Source organism: Arvicola amphibius, chromosome 9, assembly GCF_903992535.2.
Source record: "Arvicola amphibius chromosome 9, mArvAmp1.2, whole genome shotgun sequence".
NCBI classification, from domain to species: domain Eukaryota; kingdom Metazoa; phylum Chordata; class Mammalia; order Rodentia; family Cricetidae; genus Arvicola; species Arvicola amphibius.
Genome location: NC_052055.2, coordinates 117764542 through 117777968, shown reverse-complemented (window position 1 = coordinate 117777968; position 13427 = coordinate 117764542). Strand labels below are relative to the sequence as shown.

Below are 13427 nucleotides of genomic sequence, written 5' to 3'. Positions count from 1 at the left end.
CCTGCCTGTCTGCACTTTGAGCAGTGCCTGGCCTGTGAACCTCCTATGGAGCCCTGTCTAGGGCCTTGGATTTTCCTGCCTAGCATAGTCCTCATTCATGTGCACAGGACGGCAGGAGCTCGGCAGTGCCTCCCATTATGCCTGTTCCCTGCTTGACTGGGGAATGAAACAGAGTCATGTCTGAGGTGACTTTCTGTCTCTCACAGAAGAGTGCTCCTCTGCTTTGCTCCGGATCCAGTCCTCTGACAAGGTCACAAGCATCGGTCTTCCCACTGCACCTGCATACCACGTGATCGAGTTTGAGCTCGAGGTTCTGTCTTTGCCTTCAGCTCCAGCAGCTGGTGGGGATACCAGTATTCTGGGGACACCAGAGCCCCACAGGAAGCAGAAAGACATGCAGAGGACTGATCATTGCATGATCACCACAGATCACAAGGTAGAGAGGGTCTTGGGTTGTGAGACTAGGCAGTAGCCTCTGCCTGTCTGGGTAGGAGGAGCGTGGAGCCTGTCCTCCTGTGCTCCCCTGTACACTCATCTGGACTGCAGCCAACATAGAAGACATCAAAGCTCTGACTTCACTGCAGCCAGAGAGGAGACACCATGACACTGGGAGGGAGGGTGGATCCATGCATCCTGTGACCAAGTTGCAGGAGTTTGTGTCACACAGACCCTGGGTCAACTCAGCCAGGAATACTCCATTGAGGTAGGCTCTGGGGCTGGCATTTGTTAAAAGTTACTCAGAGAGATTGTTGCTCTGGTCAAAGGTGTATGTGAAATCAGCTCATGGAGTATTGCAAGGTTTGTCCTCCTCCTGTGATACAGGTTCCAGTTCTGTGGCCTCTTTTGAGCCTTGCACATTGTGCAGTGTCGGTACAGGAACAGTAGGACAAGTAGGACAGGCCTCAGACAGCAGTCACTTTAAATGCATTGTGGCTTAAGGTATAAGATAGTCAGTCTCTGTAGAAGAGATTTTCCTTCCCAGTCTTCCAGTCTGTTGCTGTGATAAAATACCATGACCCAGAGAACTTATAAAAGAAACCTTTAATTTGTGGCTTACAGTTTCAGAAGGTTAGAATCCATGCCCACCATAGTGGGGAGCATAGCAACATGTAGACAGGCATGGAACTAGAGTAGTAGCTGAGAGCTTAGCCTTGATCCACAGGCATGAGACAGAGCTAACTGACAAGGTGGGCTTTTAAAACCTCAGAGCCTGCCTCCAGTGACACTGCCTCAACAATCCACACCTCCAAGTATTCAAGCACGAGCTTGAGGGGGCCATTCACATTCAAGCCACGGCACAGTCTCTTAAGAGTAGTTAAGAAATTTCTCCCTGCACCCTGTGCAGAGAATGCAGAAGGTAAAGATAATGTCTCCTTTAGTGGGAGATGTCATTTGCACCCAGTAGATCTGCCTATTTTGTGTGGGGATAAAAGCAAACTCAAGACCTCTCCTCTCCTGCCCCTAGAGTGTCTCTCTTGCTCCCCACTGTAGCTCCACTTTGGTCGGCCTTTAGCTAGGTTCTGTCAGACAGGTGAAGTAATTGGATGATTGCTTGCTTTCCAATGGCTCATGGTTGTGTGAGCCTTAGGAGCGTTTGGACCCAAGATGCATGAGGCACAGGTGGCCTTGCTCTTTCCTGCCAAGATGCCTGTGCTATGAGCTGAGCTGGGACTGTTTCCAATTCTCTCTCCATTTCTTGCTGATTTTGCAGCTCCTTGTTTTCCTTTTCACTTGTTCATATGAAAATATGTCCGATAGAATTTCCTCTTGGGACAGTGATGGCGAACCACAATAAAGCCACTGTGCAGCTGGGTGGACGGTGACAGGGTTGTGCTCTTGGACAGTGGGTTAAAGGTGGCCTCTGTTTCTCCACAGGTATCCATTGATTGTCCGTGGTCCATCTACTCCACTGTCATTGCACTGACATTCAGTGTGCCCTTCAGGACCGCACACACTCTGCTCTCTGCTGGGACCCGGTAAGGGGGATGGGGGCCAGGGTGCATAGCTTGTCCTTGTATGTCACTGTGGTTTGTACACATTACCAAAGTAGCTTCCTGTGTTCTGAGTACCAGGCAGTGTTCCCAGCTTCTCCTCTGCCTCACAGCTGACATGTCAGTATAAAGTTTGAGGTGAAATCCAAACCAGATCTTGTTGGGGATGTTCAGTCACACTGTGAACCCCCAGTTTGTATTTGCATTTATTAAATAAAATTAACTTTAGGTCAGAAGACTGAGCTAGCAATTAGTAGACAGAAAATAACCATAGAGCATCAGAGGGCATCCAGTAGAGATAAAGACACAGGAAGTAGTAGGGATGGATTTGGAGTGGCATGGGTTTTTCTGTTTTGGTGGAGCAGAAGCATGGATCTTTCGGAGATGCCAGTAAAGAGAGAAATTTCTCTTTTTGCTACTCAGTCTCTCTGAGCTCACAGGTTTTCATCCCAACCTTTGAATTTCAAGTCTTACTTATAAATAGAATGGTAGAGATTTAGTTAAAGCTCCCTTTAGTGGCAGCTATAGTGCCAGTCCTGCGGGAACAGAATTCTCGTCAGACTACAACCTTAGTGGCCAGGCCACTCCTAGAGAAGCAGGTTGTTAACTGCGGAGTTGTAGTTGCTGGCTGAAATAGCAGTAGATTAGGGCACAGCCACTGTGCCAAACTTAAAACAACAAGATCTTCAACTGATTACCAGTCTCTTTCTACCCCCCTCTCTGTTTTAACTACCGACTTTCTGGCAGACTTCAGTGTTCAACTTCTACAAGGTGCTGTGTTTTGTGCTGCCCAGTGCATTCTCATGGGTTTGTGTAGCTACTTCTCTGTCAGATACCCGCAGGGTAGAGTTTTTAAAGCACTATCACTTGGGGCCTAGTTCTTAGCTGCTCCATACGCTGCATAGTGTTCTCACTACACTGGTATCCCAGCTCCCGAAGACTAAGGTGTGCTGGTGTCTTCTGGAAGGAGCCACATTGCCTAGCTGAGTACCCACTCTAGAAGTATCATCAAGCCTGGGAGCGTCTAGAGATGACAGCAGTGTCGGGGCCGTACAGTGTCTGCTCTCCCTGCTTCAGATACTCCTCTTACTGTAACAATCCTCTTTCTCAGAGACCGATGGGACTTGGCTAAGTTGTAAGAATGAAAGTTATATGAACAGTATCTTTCTCTTCATGTAACACACGTTACATACAAAGGTTGAAACCTCAGTAATCTCTAAAAGAATATGGCTGCTTCATTTAAAGCAGCTTAAAAAAAGAAGCAGCTGAAATTATGCCTGTCTTGTTGCTGTGAGCAAAGCAACTTAAGGAAGGGCTTACTTGGGTCATAGTTCTGGGGACACAGTCCAGCATAGCAGGGAAGGGGTGGCAGCAGAGCAGTGGGCAGCTCCTCGTGTTGTGTCACAGTCAGGAAGCAGAGACGTGGGTGTTGGTGCTCCACTTGCTTTTTCCTGTTTCTTCAGGCTGGGATGCCAGCCGTGGAGTGGTGCCGCTCTAGTGAGGGTGGGACTTCACCTCAGTTAACCTGATCCAGACACCCATCTTAGACATGCACAGAGATTTGTTTCCATGGTGATTCTAAGTCTTTATTAAAGACTTGCTTTTCAATGTTCTCCAGATAGCAGAAGTGAGCGGAGAAGGCCTGAAGTGGGGAAGGGTAGTCAGGCTCCCCGCCCCCACCAGAGACCGACTGGCCCTTAGGTACTGCACACAGTACCACACATCAGATCAACTTCCTCAGGTCCGTTTCTCACAGGCTGCCTGTTTAAAAGATTATTTATTCTGGCACCTTTAACTGTGTTCCAAAATGAAAGCCTTGACACCACTCACTCTTCCTTCGCCTGTCATGACTCCCTTGGACAGTGTCCCCCTTTCATGTAGTCGAGACACGGGTAAGAGCCCCAGTGACGCACTTTGTTTCTATGCTCTAGGAAATACGTGCAGGTCCGTGTCCAGAACCTGTCAGAGCTGGACTTTGAGCTGTCAGATAGTCAGCTGGAAGACATGGGTCATGCTGCCGACCTGAGGCTGACGCCCCTGAACACACAGTCCCAGCAGGTAACTCCTCTGCTGGTCAGGGGAGGAGACCAGGGGGATTGACTGTAGCTGAGCAGAGCCTGATGCTGATTGGATGGTTTGGGCAGGAAGGAGGGCCTGTGTCAGAGCTGCAGCACCGTGTGCCATGTAGCCCACCTGTGGGACATATATACGTATGTACGTATGTATGTATGTAATATATATGTTGCTATGAGAAGCTCACAACTGGGCCCTCACTCCCTGGCATTTTTTGCACTTTCCTGTGTACTTTGGACAGTCAGTGTTGCTGGCTTTGACCATTGTTCCACCTCTGTTGAGCCTGTCCCTGAGCCTGTAGGTGTGGCCCCTGGTGTTCAGGCCATGTGTCTGGCTATACTTGTTCCTGAGCTACTTTATGTCAATAGGAAATGATTGACATGGGTGCAAACTGGGTGACAGTCATATTAACCTTCTGTCGCTGTGCTACAGTCCCTGAGAGGAAAGAAGGCTTCTTTGGTTTCTGGTTCCAGAGGTTCTAGTCCTTGGTCACTTTGCCTGATTGCTTTTGGTCCTGTGCGGAGGCAGTCCATCATGGAGGGGAGAGCGTGGTAGAGCAGAGCTGCTGATGCCCTGGCCTTATGGGAATCAGGGAGAGAGAGGAGAGAGAAAGAGAGGAAGGGAGGCAGGGCCCCAATGTTTTCTTCATATGCTTCCTCAACTACTGGCCTACTTCCTGAAGTTTCCACCACCTCCAGGAAGTGCCATTGGTCTAGCTTTGACAGTGGCATTAATGCCCCATTATGGAGCCATTTGGGAGCTTGCTGTGTACTAATAATGATTCTGAAAGCTCCTTTTCATGATTGCTGATGCTGTGAAGCTTATGTAGTCATAAAGCAGAGTTCTTTTACCAGCCGGGGGCCAGGCTCTGTGTCAGACCAGGCAGGCAGGACTGAGACATGGTAGGTGCTGCTAAATTACAGGACTGCCTGACACATGCCCCTTTGCATAACGTGAAAGGCCTATGACCTCCCCCAGGCTTCTAGAACTGTGACCAAAGTTGTGCTTCTCATTACAGCTTATCCACAGCAAGCAGTCCGTGTTCTTTGTCTGGGAGTTGACGTGGACTCAGGAACCTCCCCCTCCTCTGCACTGCCGGTTCTCTGTGGGATTTTCCCCAGCTTCTGAAGAGCGACTGACTGTCTCCTTGAAGCCCTACACTTATGAATTCCAAGTGGAGAACTTTTTTGTATGTAATCTATTATTGGGAAAAGAGGTGTGGGATGGAAGTATGGGCACTTCATATTCTTGATACTCCAGAGGTTCAGGTGGATTCTTTCAATGTACTGGAGCCACAGCTCAAGGAAGGCTGTGACCTCTGAGCAGCTAAGCCCATGCCTGTCCACTTTGTGGTACGTGTCCTTCCTGAGGTGCTCCTGCTCCTGATAATACTGATGGTCTGTGACCTTGACCCCACGCCTTCTCATGCTGTCCTAACAATCTGGAATACATGTTAGAGTCATTCCATCTCTGTCCTGAGCTCCTGCTCCGAGGCTCTGCTTTCAAACACAAAGCAAGGAAGTGTTACAGGAGAAAGTTAATTACTTTTTCCTAATCTTCCTCTTGTTTAAGTTTGAGTGTGCTGCTTTGAATGGCTGTGAGCTGGGCACACAAGCCTGGTTTGGTTTGGTTAAGTCAGCTCAGTTCCTTGACTTTGTGCTGGGCAGATAGAAAGGCATTTGTGTTTATAGTTCTTGACACTAACCATTTTTATTTTCTACCTCCCTCTAACCAAATCAGTCTAATTATTTTGAAGCCCATATTTTCAACTCTGTACATTAGCCATAGAGTTAAATATAGCCGGTGTTATGGCTTGTTTTTATGTAGTGGCAACACACAGCTCTGATATGTGACGATCAGCAGTCAGGAAACACTGGGGTGGAGGAGTCTGTTTGCCTTTTGTTACCACTGTGTCTTTTCCCTTCCTCTCACACCAGTTCAGGGGTCCTGCAAGCTGAGAACCAGGTTCCTCCTGAACAGTTGTAGTCATGGGCCTTTGGTGGGCTGCTTTCTTAACTGTGTTCTTGAGACTGAGCGTCAGTCAGGACCTTTGTGTGGGAAGCTGTTGAGGTGTCTCTGTGTGTGACAGTGCTCAGCATGTGCCTTCCACATGTCCTAACACTCAGTTATGTGACCATTTTTCAGAGCTTGTTGGGGAATAGTTTGTGTTCAAAAAGTGTCTCTACCCATCCATGGCTACTCCTCATTTCCTCCTTACCCAGGTGAATCTGTAAGCTACAGGCAGGTCTGTCTGTGGACCTACACTTCCTCAGAGTTTCCCACTCTGATACCTTGTGACATGTGATTAGCATCCTTTATTTGGCAGTGTCCTCAAAGCTTGTCCATTTGGAAGCACAGGTCAGGACTTTGTTCCTTTTGCTACATGCTATTTCACGGCGGATGGACCACATGTCCATCCATTATCAGTGGCCAGAATCTTCCCTGTTGATAATGTGCTCCTGCGACAATGATGCTAGGGAAATCCACTCACGAGTTCTTCTGTGGACCCACACAGGACACGTAACTGGTTCTCTGGAATAAATACCCCCAAGTGGAGTTGGGTCACAGTGAAACTCTGGGTAGGCGTTTGAGAAGTGGGACTCCAGGAGCTCTCCGGGGTCCCGGGGTTACACCTCACAGCACTGCAGCTGCTGGCTCCTTAGTCAAGACCATCCCGAAGAGGTTGCAGAGTGTTTGCGGGTGAGGTGGGAGGATTCCCAAGAGGCCAAGTGGTATATGGTTTTGTAGTTACAGGTCATCTAGAGAGATGCTGGCTTGAATCTTTTGTTCACTTACATGAGGTGGTTTGACTTTTTATTATTAGATTGTATGATGGAGGACTCTTCATTGGTCAATAAAGAAACTGCCTTGGCTTTTTGATAGGGCAAGATTTAGGTGGGTGGAGTAGACAGAACAGAATGCTAGAAAGAGGGAAGTGAGGCAGATGCCTCGGGCAATCGCCATGCCTCTCCTCTCTGAGACAGATGCCATGAAGCCAGCCACCAGGTCAGACGTACTGAATCTTTTCCGGTAAGACACCACTTGTGGTGCTACACAGATTATTAGAAATGGGTTAAGCAAGATGTGAGAATTAGATAATAAGAGACTGAAACTAATGGGCCAGGCAGTATTTAAATGAATACAATTTGTGTGTTGTTATTTCGGGGCATAAGCTAGCCAGGCGGCCGAGAGCTGGGCGGCGGGAAGTGGCCCGCTGCTCTCACTGCAGAAATTGTAAGTTCTTGGTATATCTCAGGTGTCTGTCCCTTACTGTGTATAACTTGTAAACATGTACCCCTTCCGTAGTTAGCATTCACTCGCTTGACGATATCCATGGGAGCATAGAAGTTTTTGCTTTTGATGAAATCTAATTTTTCTCCCTTCATCACTTGAATCTCTAGTTTCAGATCTAAGAATCTATCACCAAAGTCAAGGTTTCTAAGGGCCTGATAGTCTCGGTGCTTGTGTTTACATCTTGTCTGAGCCATTCTGTTCTGTGACTCATCAGTTGTCCCTGTGCTGCCACAGAATGGCGTGATGCCACTCCCTGTGACTGGTTGTTTCTTACTGGAAAAGCCTGGTTCTAGTCACAGACTTGTAGAGTCAGCAGTCCAGTGACAGAGACTGGTGTGACACCTCTCAGGAGCGAGTTCTTCATGCAGCCATTGACTTTTCTCCAGAAACCAGTGTGAGAGGATAACTTGAGGTCAACTCCACTGCCACTGTAGATGGCACCTTGAACCTTTAGGAAATGTGTCCTCTGCTAGGCTCAAAAATCATTCTACCTAGTGTATCCAGCTAATGCCTGGTGTAGGATGTGTGGATGGGCAATCTTGTATCTCTTCTGAACACCCAGACCTGGCCTGTGTGGATGGACTACTCAGCATTCTGCAGCACCCCCACCTCATCCCAGTCAAAGGGCTGGGTTCGTGTTCTCATGTCTGCATGTGTCAGTTCCCAGGGCCCCATGATGGGAGAGCAAGAGAGCAGCCCATCAGATTGGTGAGCGTTTGCCTTTCTCTGATCAGACTTAATTGAGTGTTTGATAAGAAAGTCACGACCAAGGCTGCCTGAGAACTGGTTTAGCTTCATGGATCCCAGAGTTGTCATCTTTCCATGAATCCTCAGAACATGATTCTTGATCTCAGATCCCTCCTTTGAATAGCAAGGCAATGTTTTCTATTGAGATAGATGTGTTGTTCCATGCATGCCAGGCAGAACCTGAACTGCCCATGTGTGATATGAGCCTCTCACCTGTGCCACCAGCAGCAGGCAGGTTGGGAGCCTTGGCTTGTGCTGGGTGTTGATAAAATACTTGTTTGTACAAAATAACATCAAGAGTGAGGCTGATGAGGAAAAGGGGGGTTGTAGACCAAATTAACCCAGAGGTTTGTGTTAACTGTACTAGTTCTGGTAATGATGTGTTTTGGCAAGAAAGCATCTATTCTTTAGTAATATTCATGTTAACATAAGAGGTGAGATGGCAGGTTGTCTGGAATTTGCCTCTGAATATCTTAGGCAGATTTATAAACTCTAATGGAGACTTAGATCAAGAAGATGAAGCAAGTATTAGTAATCTTTTATTTTTAAAGATTTATTTATTTATTATGTATACAACATTCCTTCCCTGTATGCTTGCATGCCAGAAGAGGGCACCGGATTTCATTATAGATGGTTGTGAGCCACCATGTGGTTGCTGGGAATTGAACTCAGGACCTCTGGAAGAGCAGTCAGTGCTCTTAACCTCTGAGCCATCTCTCCAGCCCCAAGTATTAGTAATCTTGATGTGGGAGAGACACATGGAGGGTCACTCCACTGCCTTTGCTCCCATGTTTTGAAAATGCCCATGGTTCGTTGGCTGAAGGGAAAGGTGTTTATTGCAAAAAGCTTGAGTTTGATCCCTGGAAACTGTGAAGCGGTGGGAGGAGAGAAGCAGCTCCACAAAGTTGGCTTCTGATTTCCACACACATGTCATGGCGTGTGCATACTCATGTTCTCCTCTCACCAGCAATAATAAATGTAAGAAGAAAAGAAAAAGAGGAGAAGGCCATGTCTCTAAGCAGATGCCTAAGTTGCTCTGTGGCCACGTAGTAGGGGCGGCCTTCCCTGTGCTGAAAAGTGAGTGGACAGTTCTGCCCTGGCCCTCAGCAGCCTTTCCTCTGGCTAGTGGGTAAGTTGTCCCTTGTCCTTCTCTGCCCCTTTTTCCAGACACTGTACAATGTGAGAGCTGAGATTCTCCCTGCTTCAGGGGCTGAGTACTGTAGGACGGGCTCACTCTGCTCTTTGGAGGTGTCTATCACACGGCTCGCCGACCTCCTGGATGTGGACAAGGATGAAGCCCTCGTGGAGTCTGAGGAATATTTTTCCACCAAGCTTATGTACGAAGGTAGGCCTCAAGTTCTTCCTGATGGTGCGATGCTCCATGGTCTCCAGTGACATGCGGCATCCTGGGAGTTCTGGAATCTCAGCATTTACCTGATAGATTCATGATACAGCACAGTCTGGGGCTGACTGAGCACAGCTGTGGTTTCCTGTGCATTCTAACAGGCACCAGGCAGGAGCCTAGGGACTCAGGACCACGGATGCATCTGCCCTTCTTTGTAGGGCTAGCATCCTACTATTACCCTAAAGCTGTGTCCGTGTGCTCACAGCAGCTGGAGCTCCTGACCACACACTAGCCTCTCTTATTCTCCCCAGGCTCTGCAGTCCTCAAAATCACTCTGAACATGATTGGTGAACCAAATGTCTATAGTTTTTAAAATAATAATGGCAGCAGAATAGCTCAGTGGGTGAAAGCACCCACATGGAGCTCCTGCTCGATGGCCTAAGTTCAGCCCCTGAAGCCCACAGTGAAAAGAGAGAACCAATTCCCAAAAGTCCTCTGATGTCCACGTGTGCCATGCCATGTCTATGCCTACACACATGCACATACATTAATAGTAAAGATTTTTAACACACCAATGTTGTAGGTGTGATGGTGCATGCCTGTAACACCAGAGCTTGCGAGCCAGATACAAAAGAATTGGGAGTTTAAGGCTAGCCTCTGTTAAAATGAATTCTAGGCCAGTCTGGGCTGTCTGAGAGTCTATTTCAAAAACAGGGTTAGAGACGTAGCTCGATCACTAAGCCAGCACAAGGACCCGCGTTCAGTCTCCAGAACCTACATGGAAAAGCTGAGGATGGAGACAAACACTTGTCTTCCTAGTGCTGGGAAGGCAGAGACAGGCAGACCTGCCAGATTAGCAAGCCTGATGGACTATTTTACTTAGCAAGATCCAGGCCAGTGAGAGGCCATATCTTAAAGCAAGGTGAATGGTGCCTGAAGAATGATAGCCAAAGTTGACCTCTGGCCCCCACATGTGCTGCAAATACAGAAACATACAGTGCACTTGGAATCAAACAGGGCTGGCAGAGCGGCTCAAGAGTGAAAGTGTGCTCTCTGCAGCCTAACAACCTAGTTCAATCCCTGGAACCCACTCTGGAAGGAGAGAACTGACTGACTTGTAAAACTTGTCTTCTGACCTCCACATGTCTGCAGGGACATACGTGTATCTGATTCACACGGTATATCACCATGTACATATACACAATAGTAAATCAAGCAGTACAGACACATAACATGACATTTTTCATGAAAAATAACTCTGTTCCCAAGTAGAAAAATGACAGTGCATGTGATGTCCGGGGTCTTTGATCTCTTTGCTGTCTAGCTTAATCAGAGGTAACTGAAGTTCTGTGCCTCATCTGTGTCCACTCTGAGGAGAGACAGTGTAGTAATTGAATTACCAGAGGAAGCTTTTACAGATCACTACTGAGTAGTGGGAGCGCTTTTTGGTCAGGTGTTACTTTGTAGCATCATGAGTGATCATTTAGGAAACATGGTTTCCTAATTGCACACAGTTGTAAAAATGTCTCATTTCACGCACAGCCTCAGACTCCACAGCTGAGCAGCTCACCTACACTGGCAAATGCAAAGTTCGCAAACTCCAATTTATGCTTAAAGTCTTAAGCATTATCAGTCATGACAAATACTGACTGGGACTGGTTTTTGAGGGGGAAGGTGGTGAGGGGGCCGCAGACAAAGAGAGGCTCACTCTGTAGCTCAGGCTGGCCTGGAACTCATGGAAGTTCTCGTGCCCCAGCCTCTGAAGTTCTGGGATGATGGTGGGAATCGCCCGGCTTTGCTCTGAACTGTTTGTTTTGACATGACACGGCAGCCTCATGTGGTTCATTTTCAAGGAAATATCTGCTGGATACTAGCACTGATGCCCATAATTCGCCAGTCATTAGCTCTCGCACTGAGCTAGTGTGGAGTCAGCCCACTGCAGCACACAGTGCAGAATGCTCTCCACACTTCTGCTCTCGCCGCCGTCCTGCAGCTGAGTGTGAAAAGCGTGAAGCACCCGACTGAGGTAGCTCGGATGTCCTCAGCTACTGACTGATGGGGTAAAGCAGTAAGCTCTGGCTACACACAGGGTTTTGATGGACATCTTAACTCCTCTTCTGAAGAGGTTACAAGCTGAGATGGGGACAGTCTCAAGTGACAGCATTACAGGAAGGGTAATGGGTCTGAGGTTGACAAAGATCAGGATTAGGGCAGGCAGCCCTTGTCTGTGGTTCTATGGAATTAAACCAAAAACAAACAAAAAGTCTGACCCAAGTGCCTTTGAAGACTGCTGCCTGGTGGCCATGCTGTGCACAGTAGGGAAGGCTGGGTTCATGTGACCTCTGTAACTGTCAAGACACACTTCACAATGCTTCTGGACTTGCAAGATGGTTCAGTGAGTCAAGATGCTTGCCACCAAACCCTGAGACGCATAGATGGAAGGAGAGAACTGACTCCTGCAAGGTTCTCTAATGTCCACATGTGCTCCATAACACATGTTCACACATACACCAGAGAAGAAGGGGAGGAGGGGGGAGGAGGAGGGGGGGAGGGGGAGGAAGAGGAGGAACAAGAGGAGAAGGAGGAAGAAGAGGAGGGAAGAGGAGGGACTGGACAATGATGACTGTGACTGCAGAGGAGATTGTCAAGTAGCTGTCCATTCCCAGCTAGTCCATGCTGGTGAAGAATGTAAGGGATATGATGGCGAATGTGGCCTGTGCCTTCATCAGAACCAGCGTGAGTGTGGCATGGAGGCAGCAGCCTGGCGCTCACTTGGCGATGGGGCACCCTGCAGCTGCCTCCCTGCCTGTCTGCGCACCAGCTAACCTCATGGCCACCCCACCTGCCTCTGTTGCTCCTGGCCTTCAAGTCACACATAGCATAGGAAGCTGTGGCCTCCTTGCTGCTTGTCTGCTGCTTGTGGGAAGGGTCTTTTCCTGCTCTGGGCTGTCCTTCCTCACCTGTTGTCTTGACCTCAGACTGGGTGTCAGGATCATACTAGATCAGTAAGGGGTGGGAGGGGGTCAAGAGGCAAACATGTTGGTCAACTGGGCAGTGGTGGTGTTCTGTAGTAATTAGCTGTGGGCCGGCTTCCCGCCACCTGCTAGCTTATGTCCCGAAATAACAACACACAAATTGTATTCTTTTAAATACTGCCTGGCCCATTATTTTCAGCCTCTTACTCACATCTTGACTAACCCATATCTAATAATCTGTGTAGCACCACAAAGTGGTGCCTTACCAGGTAGATTCTAGCGTACGTCCATCTTGGGCTGGAGCTTCATCTCGTCTGGCATCTCTCTGAGGAGAGGCACGGCAGTCTGACTAACTTAGGAGAGGCGTGGCATCTGACTGATCCTTCTACCTCACTTCCTCTTCCTGTTCTGTCTACTCCACCCACCTAAGGGGCGGTCTATCAAATGGGCCAGGCAGTTTCTTTATTAGCCAATGAAATCAACTCAAACAGAAGACTCTCCCACATCATTTCCCCTTTTTCTGTTTAAACAATAAAAGAAAGGCTTTAACTTTAACATAGTAAAATTACATATAACAAAATAGTTATCAAGTAAGAATTAGTTACAATACTTATATCCATTTTATCTTTTATCATAACAAAGGAAAACTTTAACTATCTATCCATTCTTCAACTCCATCAAAGACTCCAGAAGGATATAATATTACCTAAGTAAATAAGAAGTAAGCAACTTACAAAATTCTAGAAATGAAGAGACATCTCGCTGCCTGTACAGTCACCCAAAGTTCCTCTGTACCGTTGGGGCATCCATCTTCGCCCTTCAAGCCCATAGTTTCCAGCAGACATTTCCATGATGCAGGAAATTTCAAAGTCAGTTCAGTCAGTATCTGCTGTGTCCTGCAGAATGTCTCGCGGACTCTTTCATGAATCAGGAATCCCAAAGAATCATCTCACCTTTAGGCAAGTTCAGCAGTCCTCTCTCTGTGGGTTCTTTGTGTCCAGT

The 13427-nt window shown here is 47.8% G+C and overlaps 1 protein-coding gene across 1 annotated transcript in view; it reads left to right on the top strand.

Annotated features, from left to right (window-relative positions):
* The window catches only part of Trappc10 (trafficking protein particle complex subunit 10), a 68199-nt gene that overhangs the window by 49262 nt on the left and 5510 nt on the right, over positions 1-13427 (top strand). The window contains exons 17-21 of the mRNA XM_038341658.2: positions 207-436; positions 1876-1976; positions 3923-4049; positions 5083-5253; positions 9273-9450. Coding sequence (XP_038197586.1) covers positions 207-436; positions 1876-1976; positions 3923-4049; positions 5083-5253; positions 9273-9450 — 807 coding nt within the window. The remainder of the gene's footprint in view (positions 1-206; positions 437-1875; positions 1977-3922; positions 4050-5082; positions 5254-9272; positions 9451-13427) is intronic.